The following is a 22,080-nucleotide window of genomic DNA, read 5'->3' as shown; positions in this document are numbered from 1 at the left end:
TCTTCTTTCATCGCCATCTTTTCGCGTTAAAACTGATTAAGTGAGTGTTTGTGTTGCAATTACTTAGTACGTTTTCTTTAATTTTTCACTTAATCTGGCACTTCAATCTGCCTCAGGAATGGTTTAAGATTATGAAGAGGTAGGGGAAGTGATGGCGAAGGTGGTAGGGAATGAGAACGGCCCCCGTACACATGCGCCGTACAGCCGCCCTGCTGGCTGCTGCTGAGAGTTGATTCTACAGTACAATAAAATAAAATAAAAAGAGGAAGAACCTTGGAGGTCAATCATCACCCTGAAAACGGATAGTAGACGTCATGTAGTATATGTGTACCAAATTTCAGGTCAATAGCTCAAACGGTCTGCGAGCTACAGGTGATTTAAAATCCTGGACAGACAAACGAACAGCCACAATAACGTATTATATAAGAAGATATATATACATACATCAATTGTAGCAACCTGAAAAGAGGAATGACATGCACCCCATCTCAGATGGTTGAACATTACATGGGCTGATGCATTTTGAATCATCTGTCGTGGCTTGGTAACATATGTTGGTACTCCCTGCCAGCAGAGTGTTGCAGTAGGCCAGACATGACAAGACCAAAGTCTGGAGCACGACTGATCTTGTAGATGTTATACAAAGTGAATGTGCATGAATGAGGGACAGTTTCAGTGTGGTCAGTGAAAGATAACTGGTCATTACTCACCACCCCAAGGTAACATTCTGACTAAGATTTACAGAGTTAGGATGTTCTGTCTTTGCCAAGTTGAGGTGGAGATGGTGCTCCTTTATCCAGGTTGAGGTATCAGTAAGACATGCCGAGATTCTAGCTGATGCCATGTGGTCCTCTGGAGGGATTGATAGATATAGCTGCATTTCATCAGTATAGCCCTGATATGAGAATTCATGGGATTGGACGTTTGGGCCTAGTTGGGTGGTGTACAAGGAGATGGGGAGAGGGATCAGAAGTGATCCTTGAGGCACCCCTGTCCTTGCCTGGGGCACCCTTTGACATTGCTCCTCTCCAGGATGCACACTGGGATCAACCCGAGAGGTAGGATTCAAGCTATAAAAGTGTTTTCACTTCCCCAAGCCACTAGAGGGCAGCATATTATAGCACCACAAATGTACTCTTGAGGTTAGTCTACCTGGCCCTAAGGTGATGGAAATCTGTAATGGCTAGGGGTGCAAGTTGGGTCACATACTGCAGGGTGTTTGGAAATTATTGTATGATGTGATACACCTTCCCTTCCTCCTCAGGAAACTGAGCTTTTAGAGTGTGGAGGTACAAGAACTCAGCTGACAAGAGAAAATGGGAAGGCCATAGGTGGCTAAAAGACCTTTCTAATGCTTCTTACCCAGAATTAGGGAGCCAGCAGTTTGGATGGAGGTCCACCAGCTTAGGAGCTACACATGAAAAGAGTCTGGATTGAGATTTAATGCCACACAGAGGTGGCATCACAAGATGCCATTAAATAGCAGACCTGAGTAGACAACAAGGAGCTTAGAACTTCATGTGTGCCATCCTGTACATATGTGCTGACCCACTGACTACTCTGTAAGCAAACATCAAGAATTTGAATTTAATGGTGCTGCTACTGTGAACCATTGAAGCAACCTGAAAAGCAGAGTGAGATTCACTCTATCTTTGCTGGTTGAACACTAGATGTGCCGATGCATTTTGAATCATCTGTAGTGGCTTGGTGACATGTGGTGGACATGTGTCCTGCCAGCAGAGAGTTGCAGTAGTCCAGACAGGACAAGATCAAAGTCTGGACCAGGAGTTGTGCTGCATACTTTGTCAGATATGGCCGAATCTTGTGGATGTATTAGAGTGAATCTACGTAAAGGAGAGACTGTTTTAACGTGGTCAATGAAAGATAGCTGGTCATCATTCAGCCCCCCAAGGGAGTGTGTAATGGCTAGGGATGCCAGCTGGGTCATGTACTGCAGGGTGCTCTGAAGTAATTGCTGGCCATGATTTAAAAGAGCATCCCCTCCTCCTCAGGCAGGTGAGCTTAGTGCATGGTGGTACCGGGTTCAGAGACTCAGCTGATGAGAGGGAACAGGAAAGAGTGCACAGGAAGAGGTAACTGTACTTGAAGTTATATCCCTGTGGGTAGGTGGTAGAGATGCTTGGGGTCTGTTACCTTATCGAGTGTTGCTGCTTCTGTCATCCCCTTCTGTAATTGCTCCTACTTCTGTTATTAAACCCCAGTTTGTTTGCTATTTTGGTCTTCCCATCTCTAAGTTTGGGGTCTGCTCATAAGTGCCCCTTTAGCCCACATTAAATTTCAATAAAAGTGTATTACATTTTTTTTGAATCTATGAATTAAAAAAGCACATCAATTGATATAAATTGCTCATCGATCCTTTCTCACTTGCTTCTCTTTCCAGCTGTTCTGGTTGAGAGTCACTGTCAGAGTGCCGTCCCCAATTTTATTGTTTTTTTTTTTATAGCATGTGCACATAAATCTTCTTATTTTTTCAGTGCCTATCTTGACTCAGATCAATTCTTATTTTTGCTGAACTTTAATATAAAAATAAATAGAATGGCCTTTATTAGCACAATCAGTCACAGGCGCCAGGCTGGAGGCTTATTGGGTTTACCATCACGTACATAAAATATGCCTGCAGGCCAGACGACTGAAGAGCTGGAATTTACCCGGCTTGTCTGCCTTCAGCCTGTAAGCCACCAGAGACTCTGGAGTCCATCCCAGCAAGCACTGGGCAAGCATCGGGTACAAGGCAGGAACAATCCCTAGACAGGGTGCCAGCCCGTCACAGATTAAACACACACAAAGACACACACATACACACACACACACACTAGGGGCAATCACCCTTCCACTTAACAGGCATTAGATTGGACTGTGAGAGGAAGACCACATGGACACAGGGCGAACATGCAACATTCACACATGGAGCACCTGAGACAGGAACCCAATCTCAAACCTGTTTATGATGACTCTGGATTGAGGGGGGCTGGAGCCTAACCTGGCAGCAAGGCAGAACACAACATTAGATAGATAGATAGATAGATAGATAGATAGATAGATAGATAGATAGATAGATAGATAGATAGATAGATAGATAGATAGATAGATAGATAGATAGATAGATAGATAGATAGATAGATAGATAGATAGATAAAAACTTTATTAATACTCAAGAAGATTGCAAGGTTACAGCAGCTGATAAAAAAGGCACATACTGTATAATAAGAATTGTAATAATCTTACATTTCTAGCAAGATACACATATGCAAATAACAAGAATTATCTGTAAGTAGGTTGATAAGTATTTACTAAATGTAAAGTTATTAAAATTGCACATACTTATCAGTAGGGGTGCAACTGTAAATTTTGAGCTGCATGAAAAGATATTCTATTGGTCCCCCCACCCAGACCAAACCAAGCCTGTACAATGGCTGTGTAACCAGACCCCTGGAACAATACAATATAATATTGTAATGATGCTCACAAGTTGCATCAGCCCAGTGAAGAGTCACTAACAGAATGAGCTGGCATTCCATCATGTAAATGAACAGCATCTGAGGCAGTTGCAGGAGAGCCTATAAAAATGGCAAGCCTGACAAAGTCACAAATAAATTCCTACCATTGCAGCAACAGCGAGTTGTCCTTTTAAGGCTAGGAAGGCACCTAAAAGAACAATGTAAAAAAGGAAAGGATCCATATAACCATGATCATTTCACTTATTACTGTAACTAGTGTGGACGCTAGGGGTCACTGTTGCTCCTTAAACCCAACAGACAGACACGCAGGACATAGGGTAAAAGCACCAAGAAGTATTTTTATTTCTTTTCCTTCTTGTACAGTGCCCTCCAAGCACTACAGCCACAATAAACAAGCAAATAATCCAACACCAACACAAATCTTGTCTCTCGTTTTCTCCTCCGCACCTCCCAGCAAGCTTTTTCCACCTCCACCCAACCCTGGCTCGCCTGCTGGGTTCACAGCAGTCCTTTATATAGTGTCCGACCTGGAAGTGCTTCTGTTCTTCCGTCCACGTGACTTGTCAACACTTCCAGGTCAGATGGAGAATTCCAGTTTTTTAATCAGTCCGGAAGTACTTCTGGGCTTCTGTTCCGGGCTAGGTGAGAACCTTTTTTTTTTTTTTTTTTTCTTCTTTATTTCACCTTATACAATTTCTTGTATTAGGAATTTGTTAGTTTTCATATACCCCTTGGGGTCAGAGTGCAGGGTCAGCCATTGTACAGCGCCCCTGGAGCAATTACAGGTTAAGGGCCTTGCTCAAGGGCCCAGCAGTGTAGGATCTCTTTTGGCGGTGATGGGGATTCAAACCGGCAACCTTCGGGATACCAGCGCAGATCCTTAACCTCAGAGCCACCACTCCACCCCAATGTCCTTCCACAGAACCCCCTGGGGGCACCCACAGCACCCAACAGGGCTGAGATACCGAACTCCAAGTCCCAGGATGCCCTGTGGGGATCTGGGGCACTGCAACACTCCAGCAGAGCTGCCATCTAGCGTCTTGGGGGAGACAGTGTCCTAAAGAAGCTTCCTTCCTCCATCCTTCCATATCAGGGGCGTCCTGGCCAGGTTGAGCTGCCAGCCGTCTCTTACACTAGATACATTTGGTCTCAAAATAAATATTGATCTTGAAATAATCTGGGTTGCTACTTTTATACTAGAAGCTGAAATTCATGGCATTAGCTCCAGGACTGGGGTTATCTCTGTCTTAAACTAACTAAGCAAAATAACCGTGAGTTTAACACTGCCCACCTCTTTCACTAAGGGGCTGACAAAGTGGTTGCTTAATCTACTGTACATCTATGGTTTCTCCCGGGTACAACTGATTTAGTGACAGTCATAAAGAAAGTTAGTTAATATACCATCTTATTAAAAAGCAGTCTAGCATTCAAATCATTAGCAGCAGAAGCATTTTGTTTTCTATCTACTGTGATACGGCCCATTCCTTGTGGCTCACAGCACTTTACAATAAGCATATGCCTGCACATCTTATTTGACCAGGCTAAAAATTAGATTTTTATGATCTTTTGGTTGTTGGCTACATTGAACGATTCTGATAACTGGCTTATTTGGATCACATATGAAGAATGAACTAACGTTAACTATCCGACTTTTCTTTGTGAAAAATTGGGTGACCAACTGTTGCCTTCTCATATCTCTCTTTCAAACTTTTATTGCCTATCTTTTCTTTTCTGGAAACCAGACTTTGGCTTCGACGTTTCAATTTAAGCAAAATAAACATGTATGTAACATTGGCTACTAAATGTGTGGATTACTGCTGGAGAGCTCAAGTTTGAGAGGACTGGACTCAACCATTCTGAGTAAAAGAGTGGTGGGAAATACAATAGAGACTGTCTGGATGGCTACTTTTGGCCAATAAAAACACGAAAACACCAAAACCATTACTTTCTTAAACTTAAATAAAAATTGATAAAATCATACTGCAATATTTTTGGGTCCCCTGTCTGTCAAAGGCCCTTGGGATTGTCTTGTCTTTCCCTATCTTTATAGCACAAGCGCCCATCAGTTACAATTTCACAGCATAGGCTGTCAGTCATTCTTCTCCTTATTTTGGCTGCTCCCGTTAGGGCTCACCACAGCGGATCTTCTTTTTCTATATCTTCCTGTCCTCTCCATCTTGCTCTGTCACACCCATCACCTGCATGTCCTCTCTCACCACATCCATAAACCTTCTCTTAGGTCTTCCTCTTTTCCTCTTGCCTGGCAGCTCTATCCTTAGCATCCTTTCCCCAATATACCCAGCATCTCTTCTCTGCACATGTCCATACCATCGCCTCTCTGACTTTGTCTCCCAACCGTCCAGCTTGAGTTGACCCTCTAATGTACTCATTCCTAATATTATCCATCCTTATCACAGCCAATGGAAATCTTACTATCTTTTACTCTGCTACCTCCAGCTCTGTCTTGTGTTTTTGGTCAGTGCCACCATCTCCAGCCCATTTAACATAGCTGGTCTCACTACTATGTCTTGTAGACCTTCCCTTTCACTCTTGCTGATATTGGCACAGTATATTGCGCAGGATATCATTGTCTGTTAAGATGTCAGCTAGAACAGCTCAATACCATTTAACACACAGGGAACAAGACCACTTTGTCTGAGGAGTGACAGCCTGATGGCTGAGGTTGGAAACAACCTGACATGGAGAACCTTAGAGAAATCCAGACTTTTACTGAAGTGGCTCCTCTGCTTAGGCAGAACCTTCATACAGGGGGTGAGATTCATTGTCCAGGGTAGTAGGAACATTCCTAAGTGACCTCTTCTTCTTGGGAGTCCAGCCTGACACTTTACATTGAATTTAGGTGCACTGCCAGGGTGTACAGGGGTCTGATGGGAGAACATCAAGAGGTAGGCCAGAATGACATGCTCTGTTAATCAGGGGCTCAAAGGGCGCAAAATAAGGTGTAAGTGGTTGCCCATATAAAAGTAAAGAAGGATTGATGGATTACATGTGAGATGTTGTTTCAGATTGGCATTAAAGTGATTTTGCGTCAATTTACTTTTTTTTAAATTGCATTATAAAGCAAATGCATGAAAATAATGATTGACTCTGTTTATGTCTCCCAGCAGCCCTTCTCCAATGGAATGAACAATGGCACAGCTCTATTACAAAAAGGTGAACTACTCACCCTACAGAGACCGTATTCCACTTCAGATCGTGCGTGCAGAGGCCGAACTCTCTCTGGAGGAGAAGGCGTATCTAAGTGCCGTTGAGAAGGGTGACTACGCCAGCGTGAAGCATGCTCTGGAGGAGGCGGAAATCTATTACAACATTAACATCAACTGCATCGACCCTCTAGGCCGCAGTGCCCTCCTCATCGCCATTGAGAACGAGAACCTGGAGATCATGGAACTGCTTCTAAACTACAATGTCTACGTCGGGGACGCTCTGCTGTATGCTATTCGAAAGGAGGTGGTCGGTGCGGTGGAGCTCCTGTTGAGCCACAGAAAACCGAGTAAAGAGAAGCAGGTAGGACAATTAAATTATGAGAATGTTTAAACAGCAGCTGGAGTCTAAGTGTGAATTTAAGGCTATGTCGCATTACACAGATTTTTCAGTAATTTCCAGTTGCAGATATCATTTACATTATCTTAGTAAGTTGGGGCAGTTGTGATGCACTTCTGTGGTTGCCAGCCTTTTGGTCCATACCTTCTATAACTCGTCAAGACAAGATCAAACAATTTTAGGTGTGGGCATATGTGCGTTAGAGTTTACAAACAATGAGCGTTCACACAGAAGTACAATGCATACAATGCAGCGACAAAGAATATGCAATGTGGGTGTTTTGAACAGAAGAGAAACTCGTCTGTCTGATGTCTCGTGTTTTACATACCACAGCAGAATGGATAAAAGAAGAAAAGGTCAGAGACTGTGTCTGAACTCACTGTAGCTGTAAAGCCTTTGCATGTCACCAGCTCTGTAAGTCAGCATGTTATTGGCTGTCAGAAAGAGGGGTGATCTGGCAGTACTTTGGAAATAAGAAATTGTACTGGGAAGTTGTCTAATTTGACATATGCTGGTAATTTCTGGTTGTTATCTGACATATGCAGGTGACTACACCAGTAACTGCACTTGTCAAGTCTGACACCCCTGATTAGAACTCATGTTAACATGACATCAGCTTTAGTCAGAATTGGTAACTTTCTTATCTCACACAGGATCAGGGCCTAATTGATGGTATTTAATCACTATGTCAGCTAACGTATTTGATGGATTTTATAAGTCTTGTTTTCAGAGTAAACGTTATCTGGCTCAGGGCCTATATCAGCAGATGTTGCAGCACACTCTGGACAGAAGGCCAGTCTTACCCTGCCTTTGAGGGTTTGCAAGGTGGAGATACAAGAAAGAGAGAGAGACCTTTGCATCGTTCAATGGATATAAGTATGAAATGCTTGCTAATAGACTCTAAATTGCCCACTCCTTTAACTGGTGGCAGCAGGAACCTACCATTGAGACCCTTGTAGGGTTGTCTGTCCCTTTTCATAAAAATGGCCCAGCAGTCTGTCAGGGGTAGCTGTGGCCACCAGAAGGAGTTCTAGCCAGATAACTCCAGGCCTTCTATAGGGCTGTGTCTGGTCCTCAAGTGCTTCTGAGAAGAGCAGAAGTGACCTAAGACATAATCCATAAATCTGGCTTAGAAGAAGCCAGTGGCCATTGCTTAAGTGAATTTAGCATGGGGTGCAGAGTGGAGGAGAGTTCATTTGGTGGGAGGAAAAAGAGGTGCAGAAAATGAGAATGGTAGACAATGAAGATGGAGATTTGAAAGCTCTTATCATTTTGCATTATCCATCCATCCATCCATCCATTTTCCAACCCGCTGAATCTGAACACAGGGTCACAGGGATCTGCTGGAGCCAATCCCAGCCAACGCAGGTCACAAGGCAGGGAACCAATCCTGGGCAGGGTGCCAACCCACTGCAGGACACACACACACACACACATACACACACCAAGCACAATTTAGGATCGCCAATGCACCTCACCTGCATGTCTTTTGACTGTGGGAGGAAACCGGAGCACCCGGAGGAAACCCACACAGACACGAGGAGAACATGCAAACTCCATGCAGGGAGGACCCAGGAAGCGAACCCAGGTCTCCTAACTGCGAGGCAGCAGCGCTACCCACTGCACCGCCGTGCCTCTCATTTTGCATTATTCCCTCGTATATTGGATTTCTGCTTCCAAAGTCCTGTACCATTCTTTGTTGTTGCCTTTAGAAAGTTAGAAACTTTGCTTCTTGGTGCAAAGACAATTATCTGCATCGTTACGTCAGCAAAGCCATGGAACTGGTTATTGGTTTTCACTGCACCAAAGAGCCCCAATGTCCAGTTACTATTCAGGGAGTGGATATCGAGGTAGTGCACTCCTGAAAATACTTGGGGTTCCACATCAATGACAGGTTGGCATGGTCTCTTAACACAGAAGAACTACATAAGAAAGGGCAGGGCTGGCTCTTTTTCCATAGGAGAGTGCGTTCCTTTAATGTGGGAAGTGATGTCCTTCACATCTTCTACAACTCTGTGATAGCCAGTGTGATTTTTTACGCTCTGGTGTGCTGGACTGGTAACATCACTTCAAGAGAGGTCCACCAAATCATCAAACTAATTAATAGGGCGGACTCAGTTATAGAACCCACTCTGGACCCCCTGGAGGTCAAAGAGAAGGAGAGAATGAAAACAAAGCTGAGCGCCATTATGAACAATGCTGCACATCCTCTCCCTGACACACTATAACTGAGGAGGACATTCTGCCAATGAATCACTCAGCGGAAGTGTGTCAAGAAATACTACTGGGGCTCCTTCATACCGACAGCAATACATCTGCATAATGTCTCAGTGTGACTGGGACCACCAAGTTTTCTTTTGTTCTAAATTTTCTTTCTTTTTAGGGCATCACTCAAACATAGTTGTGCAAATAGGATCTCCAAGTATGTGTCTGTGTGTATCTGTGTGTGTTAATCTTAAGGTCTGAGTGAAGACCAACCTAATAAACCAACGTGACAAGTCTTATCCAGCCCACGATAAAACACCACCTTAAATGCAGCTGAAAATTCAGTAAAAGTGTCCAAAATGTTTAGCAGATGTATAAAAATTGGACATTTGAAATTGTTTTTGCGGTTTGTAAAGTTAGAACACTGCTAAAAAGAGCTGAAAAGATGACATTTAAAATGTTTCCATGAATTGCAAAGAAACAAACTACTTTAAACACAGCGGAAAATTCATTAAAGCCAATGGTGAGTCAAAAATGAGCCGAAGGACATTGCTGTGTCCAAAATGTGCAGCAGCTCTGCTAAAATGTGATATTTACAAATGTTTTTGCTATTTGTAAAGTTACATCACTATACTAAAAGTTTGTTCATTTTGAAAAGATGATTTTTAGGATGTTTTTGTGGGTGGTGAATAATTTAATTATCCTAAATGAAGCAAAAAAATTAATTAAAGTCAATGGTGAGTCAAAACTGAGCAACGCTCAAACTGCTTAGAAGCTGCACAAATTAATCTTTTTTTTACTTTTCATTTATTTGGGGAAAAAGTCACAATGTTTCATCCTTAATGGGTGGAATTTAAGGTGCCTTTACTGATTTCAAATACAAGAATGGGTCAAATGTGACCCAAAGATCTTGTGAGGGTTAAGTAGGTGTTTTGTCTTGGTAAAGTAATATATATTGCTCTACTTTCCCCTATTGTATTATTAATATGTAGCCTTAGAATGCCTAATCTCACAGACTTACCACTGTTTATAAGGTACTATTGTATATAACTTATCCCCACCTTCCCTTCTATATCTATAACCTCAGGCAATTAGATGTAGTAAATAATAACACAATGCAAAGTATATTTGAATATTGGCAACCATACAACCTGATTAAATGATGATATGTAGTTCAGGCGGCACACAGACTTGTAGTTACTTAAATGTCTCTAGTTAAGGCATCATTGGTGCTCAGCTTTCAGCCACATGTCTGTTCAAAATGGCTGCTGAGCTGTGCTCTTCATTGTGTTGTCTTCATCATCACAGATTAGCAAGAGAGATGCTTCTTTCAGATGTTGGTTAGTAACACATACATTTATAGATGTTCTGTCCAAACCCGAGAGCCAATAGGACATCATGGTACTTAAAGGCCACTGAGACAAGCCAATTCCAAACAGCCATACCTCAGACCAATGGGGGAATAAAACATCTTAATACCTGCCACCCCCAAGACCATATGTCTTTAAGTCTTTCTTGCGGGGGTAGAAATGAATTAAGCAAAGAAACACTAACCAAACCGGTTTAAGGCACATCTTCCCCCAAATCCTGTCGTGAAATTCAAAGAGGCTCAGTCCTAAAAGGGGGGGCAAACACAAATGCCTCTCACCAAAGTAACACTAAATTTCATTGCTTTGCCTAAAAATCAAATAAAGACATACAAAATATTCATCAAGTTATATGTAAAATTTCACATCACAACAGTAGGTTAATTGCAATTTCTTGTTTAATCCTCGATTGTGTGTCTTCAATTTATTGTTTCAGTTTATTCAGATTGAAGAACTTGATTGTTTTTAGTGGAACAATATTAGTCTGAGTTTCTACGTTTTTGTTTAATTTAGTAATTTAAGTTGTATGTTTTCTTACTATTAACTTTATCATGGCCTTAGATACAGAGAATATTTGGCCTCCAATACATGTACAGTGTGCTTCTTTGATGAACTTAATTAACATACAGCATTCACTTCTAAGAACTTTGTTTTTGGCTGCCACTAAGGAGCTGCGGAGTACTTTTTTATGGCATTTTTCCCTTTTAGAAGGGGTTTTGCTGTTTTTTTCAGCTGCCCAGGAGCAAAACATGTTGTAAGTGGAGGTTGTGTGATTGCAGCTTGACAGCGTGTGAAGGGGAAGAGGTGGGTGGCAGCACAGTACAGAAGAAGTAGATGGGCAATAAGTGCATAATTGAGCAGCTTGATGTTGGATAAGAAAGAAAGAAAGAAAGAAAGAAAGAAAGAAAGAAAGAAAGAAAGAAAGAAAGAAAGAAAGAAAGAAAATTTTAATTGAATTTTGAATTGAACTTCATTAATCGATAATCAAGAAATCATTTACAATATCGTAAGTAAAGCAAACAAATAAAACTCCAAATCACCCCAAACTGAAAACAATACTTAATTCATATGTCAAATAAGAAGAAAAATCAACTCATTATCTCACACCATTTTTCTTCAAAAGAATAGCACAATTTCTGTCAATCTGTAAAATTCTTACCAGTCGTGTTGTTTATCTGACTTCACTTGCTCTTTTCTGGATTTATAAATAAATGGCCAGCTGGGCATGTCCAATTAGGGAATTTCATCTCAGTTATTCTTATTTCCATTAACACCATAAATAAACATAATCATTAAAAGGCAAGTTAAGAATAATAAAAGCAAAGTTAAGAATATTTGAAAGAGGCCGAAGTCTACTACAGAAAAGGAAACAGTAGAAGATGGTCTCTCTCCATCTCTCTCCCTCTCCATAGAAAGGATCTTTGTCTGTGACTGAAGGATCAAGCAGTGAGACATAGGAATTAACAGCAGTAAAGCCACATAACACACCCCATTGCAAATTGCCAATTCTTTTGTTCAATGGTGGTCTACTATACATAAGTTACACCAAGCTGGCCTTGGTGTCTTTGCCCCCGACCCCCCAAGGTCTGCTGCTCCAGGGTGTCTCTGCTGTTGTGTTCAGTGGTTCCCACCAGTTCACATAGTCTGTATGTGTTGTAGACAGCGTGCATACATGACTTCAGTATCCCTAGCTTTCAAGGTAGCCAGTGTTACAGTCACATCAAGAAAGCCTTCACTGGACTCAGGTGAATCTCAGCAAGCGAGGAAATTCCCAATAAGTGATTTTAATTCAGCTGAGAGTCTGGCATGGATCTTTTGCAGCAGTTGGTTATCCTGCCTCAGTGAGTGTAGCCTCAACACCTCCACCATCTTCTCAGTACTGTACTAGCAGCACCTTTTCATATCTATTAGATTGCAGACATGGATTATTCATTAGTAATGACAGGCTGTGTGACTTTGAGGTCTAGGACTGGGTATTCTAGAGCCCAAAAGACTCTGGCAGAGCTCCGGTCAACACAATGTTTGAGGAGATTCCATGCTCTGAGTACACTGCTATAGAAAGGCAGAAGGCCAGAAGTTGACAGCTGTCTATCCATCCATCCATTTTCCAACCCGCTGAATTCGAACACAGGGTCACGGGGGTCTGCTGGAGCCAATCCCAGCCAACACAGGGCACAAGGCAGGGAACCAATCCCGGGCAGGGTGCCAACCCATCGCAGGACACACACAAACACACCCACACACCAAGCACACACTAGGGCCAATTTAGAATCGCCAATCCACCTAACCAGCATGTCTTTGGACTGTGGGAGGAAACCGGAGCGCCCGGAGGAAACCCACGCAGACACGGGGAGAACATGCAAACTCCACGCAGGGAGGACCCGGGAAGCGAACCCAGGTCCCCAGATCTCCCAACTGCGAGGCAGCAGCGCTACCCACTGCGCCACCGTGCCGCCCACAGCTGTCTATTGTCCATTAAAAACACGCCTTGTCAATATTTAGGTTTCCTACTTGTAAGAAGATACAGGCATGTGGCCTCCAGGACAGGTCTGTCGGGTAATACAACAGTTTTTGCAAAGATTGCTGCCAGATAGCATTTTGTCCTTCACCTGCAAATATCAACATGTCCTTATTCTCCTTCAGAAACAGGTAATTAGAGCACACACTGCATCAGCCAATGCCTTCCATTAAAAAAATGTAAAAATCAGCTTATACAGCTAATAGCTGTGTAATAGTTGTATTAGTAACCAGCAGCCATACCACATGCACATCCAACTGAAGCTCACTTTACTTGGGCATCTTCTTCTTCTTCTTTCAGCTGCTACCATTAGAGGTTGCCACAATGGATCATCTTCTTCCATATCTTCCTGTCCTCTGCATCTTGTTCTGTTACACCCATCACCTGCATGTCCTCTCTCACCACATCCATAAACCTTCTCTTAGGCCTTCCTCTTTTCCTCTTACCTGGCAGCTCTATCCTTAACATCCTTCTCCCAATATACCCAGCATCTCTCCTCTGCACATGTCCAAACCAACACAATTTCGCCTCTCTGACTTTGTCTCCAAACCGTCCAACCTGAGCAGACCCTCTGATGTACTCATTTCTAATCCTATCCATCCTTAGCACACCCAGTGCAACTCTTAGCATCTTTAACTCTGTCACTTCCAGCTCTATCTCCTGCTTTCTGATCAGAGCCACCGTCTACAACCTATATAACAAAGCTGGTCTCACTACTGTCCTGTAGAGCTTCCCTTTCACTCTTGCTGATAACCGTCTGTTACAAAGTACAGTACTCCTGACACTCTTCTCCACCCATTCCACCCTGTCTGCACTCTCTTTTTCACCTCTCTTCCACAATCCCCATTATTCCATACTATTGATCCCAAGTATTTAAACTCATCCACCTTCCCCAACTATGCTTCCTGTATCCTCACCATTCCACTGACCTCCCTCTCATTTACACACATGTATTCTGTCTTGTTCCTACTGACCTTCATTCCTCTCCTCTCTAGAGCATACCTCTACCTCTCCAGGGTCTCCTCAACCTGCTCCCTACTATCGCTACAGATCACAATGTCATCAGTAAACATCATAGTCCACGGGGACTCCTGTCTAATCTCATCTGTCAACCTGCCCATCACCATTGCAAATAAGACTGGGCTCAGAGTTAATCCCTGATGCAATCCCACCTCCACTTTGAATGCATCCGTCACTCTTACCGCAGACCTCACCACAGTCACACTTCCCTCGTACATATCCTGTACAACTCTTACGTACTTCTCTGCCACTCCTGACTTCCTCATACAATACCACAACTCCTCTCGAGGCACCCTGTCATATGCTTTCTCCAGGTGCACAAAGATGCAATGCAACTCCTTCTGGACTTCTCTATACTTCTCCATCAATACTTACTCCGAGCAAACATTGCATCTGTGGTGCTCTTTCTTGGCATGAAACCATACTGCTGCTCACTAATCATCACCTCACTTCTTAACCTAGCTTCCACTACTCTTTCCCATAAGTTCATGCTGTGGCTCATCAATTTTATCCCCTTGTAGTTACTACAGTCCTGCACATCTCCCTTATTCTTAAATATCGGCACCAGTACACTTCTTCTCCACTCCTCAGGCATCCTCTCACTTTCCAAAATTCCATCAAACAATCTGGTTAAAAACCCCACTGCCATCTCTTCTAAACACCTCCATGCTTCCACAGGTATGTCATCTGGACCAACGACTTTTCCATTCTTCATCCTCTTCATAGCTGTCCTTACTCCCTCCTTGCAAATCTGTTGCACTTCCTGATTCACTATCTCCACATCATCCAACCTCTTCTCTCTCTCTCTCATTCTCTTCATTCATCAGCCTCTCAAAGTACTCTTTCCATCTGCTCAACACATCCTACTCACCTTTTGAGTACATGTGAGCATGTGGCATAAAAATGGCTGCCTTTACATCATCCAGGTGAATTCTACACATTAGTGGTGGTTGAAGTGGCTACCTACTCACTATGTAAAGTGCTTTGAGTGGTGAGAAAGTGCTATATAAACATAAAGAATCTTTAGTAAGAGATCTTCAAAAGATTCCAGTAGGTATTAAACAGCCGCTGCACTTCATCTCATTCCACGTTTAATTTCTATTGAACACTTCATCTTAAAAGTGGTTAGCAGTTTACAACCATCCAAACAAATGTAGAAAATTATCTCAACTGGCATCTGTTGGAAGTTTTAATGTGTGAAGAAGTCAATGTCTTCCCAGCAGTAACACACACAGCCAAGAAGGTACTTAATGATTTGGAAATTACAGAGGGAGAACTACGGCTTGGCTTAAACAAACTGAAATGTAACAAATCACCAGGACCAGATGACATTTATCTTTCGAGTATTTAAGAAGGTTTATGTCAAGCCAAACAAACTTAAGACAGATCTAAAAATGAATTTCAGATCTTTTAAGATGCAATTCACATTGCAAGATGTCAGAAACACATGTCCATATATCTCAAAATAGGTTCTGTTACATTTTAAGGTATCTGTAATACACTTTGAAATACCACAAATGCATTTCAACATGTCTCAAATATATTTTCAAATATATTAAAATAACTGCATGGCTGTTTCAAGATACCTCAAATTCATTTTGAGACATCTTAAATGAACCTTGCATACATTTTAAGATAAAATTGAAATAACATCCTTGCTATTATGAGATATCCGAAACACATTTTAAGATGCCACAAATACATTTCTAGATATTTTAAAAGTGGAACAAATTTCTCTTTTTCTGATGTGAAACAAACCTCTGTTAGACAAGTCGAAGGTTTGTGGTCCCTTCTAATTGTGGGGGTTTGTTGCTATAATTTTTGGGACGTTATGCTTAGGTGTTCCCAAGTTCTTTACACACAGCATGTCGGGGGGAAAAGTTTTGTCACGACTTCACATGTTTAAACAATCAATGTGCCCTTTTAAAACATCATAAAATTGTTATTTGAGGCTTTATTAGGATTACCAAAATGTTGTTAAACAGACTTTTCTTTGGTCACTTTTGTGGGCCTGCCATTAGCGTGGGGATTGGTGTGAACAAAAGCGCCTGGCTTGGTGTATTACCGGGCCTATTCGATGGATTGGCAGCCTGTCTAGGCCTTATTTCTGCCTTGCACTCAGGGCTGCAGGGATGAGCCACAGCTTCCACAACCATGAATACGTGGGGTTCAGAATTCTATACTAGCTTATAAATTCAATTTTGGATATGTCACTTTTTCAAATACCAAAACTATTCACATGTATTTATTGTAGTTACCTGAATTATTTTTACATGGATAATTGGCTTAAAAAATTAATGTGTGGATGGATGGATGGAGTTAACTACAACATCTGAATTTTCCAAGCCACATACCTCAGTCAAAGCTGCAAGAAGCCTTTAAATCTTAAGTGTTTTCAGTACCTTAATACAACATCCCAAGTTGTTATTCCACTTCCATATTTTACATGAAACTCTTGGAAATTTCAGTTCACAGTTGGGCATTTTCGAGCACTTTTATGAAAGAATTCAGGCAGACAAGTTGGCACCTCGTGTCTCCCACTCACAGTGTGATCTACAATGCGTGAGATGAAGTGCTGGAAATGAGCCTGCAAGACGAGCCACAGCGCTGCAGACATTTCACAGCCTAGTGAAACTCTGACTGACTTCAAGAGATTCACAAACAATTCACTTTGCAAGATCAGGGATTTTTTCTCCCTCTTGCACATGCTTTGTTAAACCACATTGTCTTATGATGCCATCATTGCTACAAGGCTGTTATTACATAAACTCCAGCAGAGAAAATGTCCAATGGCTGGATGGCTTGAAGACCTCCAACCAGTCAGCATTCAGATGCTGAAGCACTGAAGAAACCTTTGTTAGCAGCAGCAACAGAGTATTGTATCCTCCTCCTTTATTCATCTTATTCAGATGTTGTTTTCGATATTTGCTCAATGAAAGCTACGGCTTCACATACGCCCCCCTTTTCCCTTTAAAATCAGACATTCTGGCAGCTTCTAGGACTCCAGCTGTAATCACTTGATGCTTACATGTTGTGTAGCTTATGTAGAGCCTCATGCTCTTAGTACAGATAAAGTACTCTTAATGCGCATGTAAATGCAGCTAAATCAATATTCACTGTGCAAATTACAGTATTAGACATTTGGAAAGACCAAAGACCGGAGTTACTGAGGAGCAGATCCATTCCAAAAACCGTAAGTTTTGAATGGAATCCTTGAAGCAACCATAAGCAGAGGAGTAGTAGGAATGAAATGAGGAACAGGGAACACCAGTCGAGCAGATGCATTCTGGAGAAGCTGAAGAGGTCAGATAAAAGTCCAAGGAGGGCCCACCAGGAGAGAGTCCAGCCATGAGAAAACCAGCACCTCAACAAGGAGTTGTATGACTTTAGTGAGGAAGGGTCGAATCATCTGAATACTATGAAGAAAAAAACAAAAGGTCATTGAAGATACACATTTAATGAATCAAAGTGCGGAGTCAAGAGTCAGGCCAAGATTCCTGACTGGCAAGGTTTAGAGACTAATCTGAAGGAGTAGAGTCAGAAGACAAATACAAGAGAATCTCACTTTGAACGATTCCGTTTAAAGATGATGATCATTCATCCAGGGTGAGATGGCAGAGAGGCAGCTGGAGATTAATGCTGGGTTGTAAGAGGGAAATTAGAAGAAAATCTGTACATTGTCAGCACAGAGACGGTAGGAGAAGCCATGAGAAGAAATGGCATTGCATAAGGAACAAGTGGAGAGAGAAAAGAGAAGTGGACCCAACACTGATCCTTGAGGCACACCTGTGGAGTGTTTCTGAGGAAAAGACAAGGAGTCAAAGCAGGAGACACACATGGATCAGTCAGGCAAGTAGAACTTGAACCAGACCAAAGCAGAACTGCTGATTCCAAGCAAATTCCATTGAAGTTCAGTATTCTTTGCTCAAAAGAATACAATATCAATCTCAGCAAATACCTAAAGATACAAGGGTCGTTCAAAAAGTTTCTACACTTTTATATTTTCGTTGGAAACGGTGAAGGCGGGAGGAGTAGTAATTGGTTGTTTCTGAGAGTGTCATGTGACTAGTTCTGTCTGGCAAGTAGTTTAGTATAAGAGTTACCATCCTATAGTGAAGATGGCTGCAAAACTTATAAATTACACTGAAGAGGAACAGCACTCTGTCATACGCTTCTTGTGGGCAGAAGGTGCCCATCTCTGTATGTGTGCTGTGGCACCCGGACGGGGCTCATGCCCGGCTGGGACACCCATGAAGACAGGAGGAGGGCTCATTCCTCCTCCAGACCACGAGGGGGCGTCTACCCTGGTTGTATTGGGGGCCACGGGTACAGGGCTTGGAAGCCCAACCCTGTAGGGGCCAGTGGTCACCGCCAGGAGGCGTCCCCCTGCCTGAAGGACCCTGGACCCCAGTACTTCCGCCACACCGGGAAGTGCTGGGGGGAAGAAGAGAGTGCTTCCGGGAGGACAGCTGGCATTTCCGCCACACTGTGGCGTGTCCGCGGGATTGCCGGTGTACACCTGGAACAAATCCGGGTATGGATTAAAGGGGCCGCCTCCCTTCATTCGAGGCTGGAGTCGGGTGGAAACAGGACAAGGTGATAGAAAGAGAGAAGGAGGCGGTCCGAAGAGGCAGAGTTGTTGGCCTGGACTTTGGGGAAGATTGGGGTTTGTGGCACTTGAAAATTGTAAATAATAGTGTAAATAAACGTGTGTTGGGTGACATGAGTGTGTCTGCCTGTCTGTGTCCGAGCCATTCCCCACAGTGCTCAGTATGGAGATAAAGTTCTCTCTCGTAGAGTCGTCTATGAGTGGATTGAAATGTTCAACAATGACCGTACCAGTGTGATGTATGCAGAGCACTCCGGACATCCAGCTACAGCCATGACCATGAGGAATGAAGAAAGAACCCTGATGTGAAAGCACCAGTGAATCAGTGGCTACACACTCAACCAAAAACATTTTTTGCTGATGGCATTAAAAAGTTGGTATGAAGCCAGGAAAATTACATTGCAATTGCAAAGGAAGGTGATTATGTAGAAAAGTGATGACATTTGTTTGTGAAATTCTTAATAAATAGAGTTAAAAAAAAGTGCGGAGACCTCTTGAACGTCCCTCATACAAACTGATACCGGTAAAACAGGATGGCACTCTGCATGGCTGCTGGAACTACTGCATCTTTTTTTGAGCATACTGACCAGATCCAATCTCGGCATTGCATTATGGAGTTTGAGTGTCAGCTGATTTAATGCTCACAATTTATTCTAAAATTTTATTTGCCTTTTAATTGCTTGTGTGCATTTCCAAGATGAGAAGAATGTCATGTCAACGTAAATCTGTACTGTAAATCCTTTTCAGTGTTTGCTTCCATCAATAAAACGTAATGTTTACAATATGACACCTGTCAAAATACACGTTGCGTAATAAAAGGAGTTCTTAATAAAAAAAGAACAAAATGTACACAATGTATATGTGTGATCTTAAGTAATTAGACACAATATATTCTTCAGACAACACTGATGGCTTTGTGCAATGGTTTTATTGTGCCATATGTCCCCATGATGGGCTTAAGAGCAGATGGCAGTAATGGTGTCATTACCCAATAAAAACACACCTTTATATTCTTTACATCAGCTAAATCATCTGCTGCTTATTCAGAACAGCCATTCAGCAGTATACATCATTATTGTAGTGCTTTTGAGTCATGCAGTGCTTTGTGCCATGTTATCTATTCAACAGGCTTCTTATAACACCTAGAGAGGGGCTGGCCACTGGTACAAGGCCAGGACAACATGACGGATGTTCAAAGTGGAGCTGCTGGAGTGTTTCAATGGTTTGAGGATGGACAAGACACTTGTAGGTCTACAACATTAGCACTGTCTTTGATGAAGTTGGTAAAACCCTGTGATAATTTGTGACCAGTTGAAGAATAAACTGTTTCTGTTCTTCATCTTTCGTCAGTATATCATTGTACTATTTAATGAGACTAATTCCCCTTTCAGCTGCGTCATTCACTACCATCATGTGAGCAAACAGTTTGCAAAGTTCACTGAAGATTGGATCATCTGTCCACTGTGTTGGTGATTTCTTCAGAAACGACTAAGATCCTTCTCTGTCTTTTTCCATAAGGACATCAAAGAAGCATGCTGTTGTTTGTGTTACCAGATCTTCCAGCTTCAGATGTTCAGATTTGTTTTTCAGCTTAAGACGATGAGGAATGTCTGGTAATGGTGGTCGCTGCAGGCTTTGCATCAGCTTTTTCTTTGTTTCTCTCATTAAAAAGGGCTAAAACAGAAACTCCTATTTACTACTAGAATGTTCTGGAAACTCCTAATTAATACCAAAATGTTTCTAGAATTTTCCACTTATTGCTAGAATGTTCTGGGATAGCTACCTTAGTATTAGAATGTTCTGTTTTACTTTTTTTAATTGTGTAGTAATCACTTAGCCCATTAAGAACCCCAGTGAAGAGTACATATGAAATAAGAACACAAATAAAATGTTTAGAATGGAGCGGACCTCTAAATGTTTTAAATCAGGCCAAGCAATACCTAATAGACAACAATAAGCCTTGTGGAGAAATGATTAACCAAGCAACACTTAGCTTTGGGTTTTAGACTACAGTACCCCAACATCCATACCCTTGCACAAACACATATCCTCTTTAATAAAACCCCTGTGTGCGTCCAGTGTCCGTGTGTGTGTGTCTTCTGGTGAAGTGCGCATGCGCGAGGCACTGTGTGATGCTTCAAAGGCCGCCTGATGCGTCACACAAGACAGAGAGGGCGGGACCTATAAAATATTGCACGGCTGATCCAATCGGATTTCTGGAAATGAGGTAAGACTTAAAACAAAAGGCAAGAAAAATCCAATCGGGTACTGAGACGTGGAGACCAGCTTCCCCAAAGAGGTGGGATTAGTGTTTGTTGTTGTGCAAGTGTTCACTCTGAGGATGTCAGATTTGCGATTAAGAAGCCTGGCCCAGTAAAGTGTCAGTCGTTGAAGGGGTTTTCCTAAATATATAAATTTTCATGATATTACAATGGGATGACTTTTAAAAGTAGATTTATTTTCACGCACATAAAATCCGTTGCTGGGGAGACGCAATCACATACAATAATCAGCTGCACGCCAGCACAGATTAAAATGCTTGCTGGGGAACTGCACAGTACTTGCTGGAGAGACGCCACAGCCACAATTATCAGCTGCACGCCACACATTACATCAGTTCCTGGGGAGACTCTGCTGATTGCCCACTGTTGTGATAGAAAATTAAATGCATATTACGGACATCAAAGCCAGTATTACTGTCAGAGAAAATTACAGGCATTTTACGGAAATACAAACCAGTATTACTGCGAGAGAAAAGTAAAGGCACACAATACAGTGACACATGTTACAGCCACATACAAGCCAGTATTACTGTAACAGAAAATATTACGGACGTACAAGCCTATATTACTGTGACTATCTACTAACAACATGCCACCCAAAAAAGATAATGAGCGTCAGAAAAACGCTAAAAGAGAAAGATACAGAAGAGCAAATAGATCTATAGAGGAACAGGAAAATGAGCATAAAAAAAATTCTCAAAAAGAATGCACTACTGTTCCTTAATGTCTAGTATATATATATATATATATATATTGTGATAGTTGCCTGGACACCACCAGTCGGAGACCACATCTTTATAAAAGACACACGTTTATTTTCCATTAAATAAACACAAATCCACCACAACACACAATGCACTCAGCAATAATCACCACTATTTCAGTCCTTTGCCGCCAGGGAGCTTTGTCCTTCTCCCACTCCCGACTCTGGCTCACTGACTGAAAGGATGCGGCCCCTTTTATTCCCACCCGGATGTGCTCCAGGTGGCTGATGATGTCCATCCGGCAGCACTTCCTGGTGTGGCGGAAGTGCTGC

At 42.3% G+C, this 22,080-nt stretch overlaps 1 protein-coding gene across 2 annotated transcripts in view; it reads left to right on the top strand.

The window, feature by feature from the left end:
* Nucleotides 1–22,080, top strand: part of trpc5a (transient receptor potential cation channel, subfamily C, member 5a) — a 255,155-nt gene that overhangs the window by 162,616 nt on the left and 70,459 nt on the right. Inside the window, exon 2 of one of the 2 annotated variants that reach the window (XM_051935204.1) lies at nt 6,608–7,007. In XM_051935204.1, coding sequence (XP_051791164.1) covers nt 6,630–7,007 — 378 coding nt within the window. In that variant the 5' untranslated portion in view covers nt 6,608–6,629. Of the gene's footprint in view, nt 1–6,604; nt 7,008–22,080 lie in introns of both variants that reach the window. The other variant, XM_028816118.2, reaches the window with a different exon arrangement.

Source organism: Erpetoichthys calabaricus, chromosome 12 (assembly GCF_900747795.2).
Source record: "Erpetoichthys calabaricus chromosome 12, fErpCal1.3, whole genome shotgun sequence".
NCBI lineage: Eukaryota > Metazoa > Chordata > Cladistia > Polypteriformes > Polypteridae > Erpetoichthys > Erpetoichthys calabaricus.
Note: the sequence above shows the minus strand (reverse complement) of the source record. Positions and strands in the feature narration are given on the sequence as shown.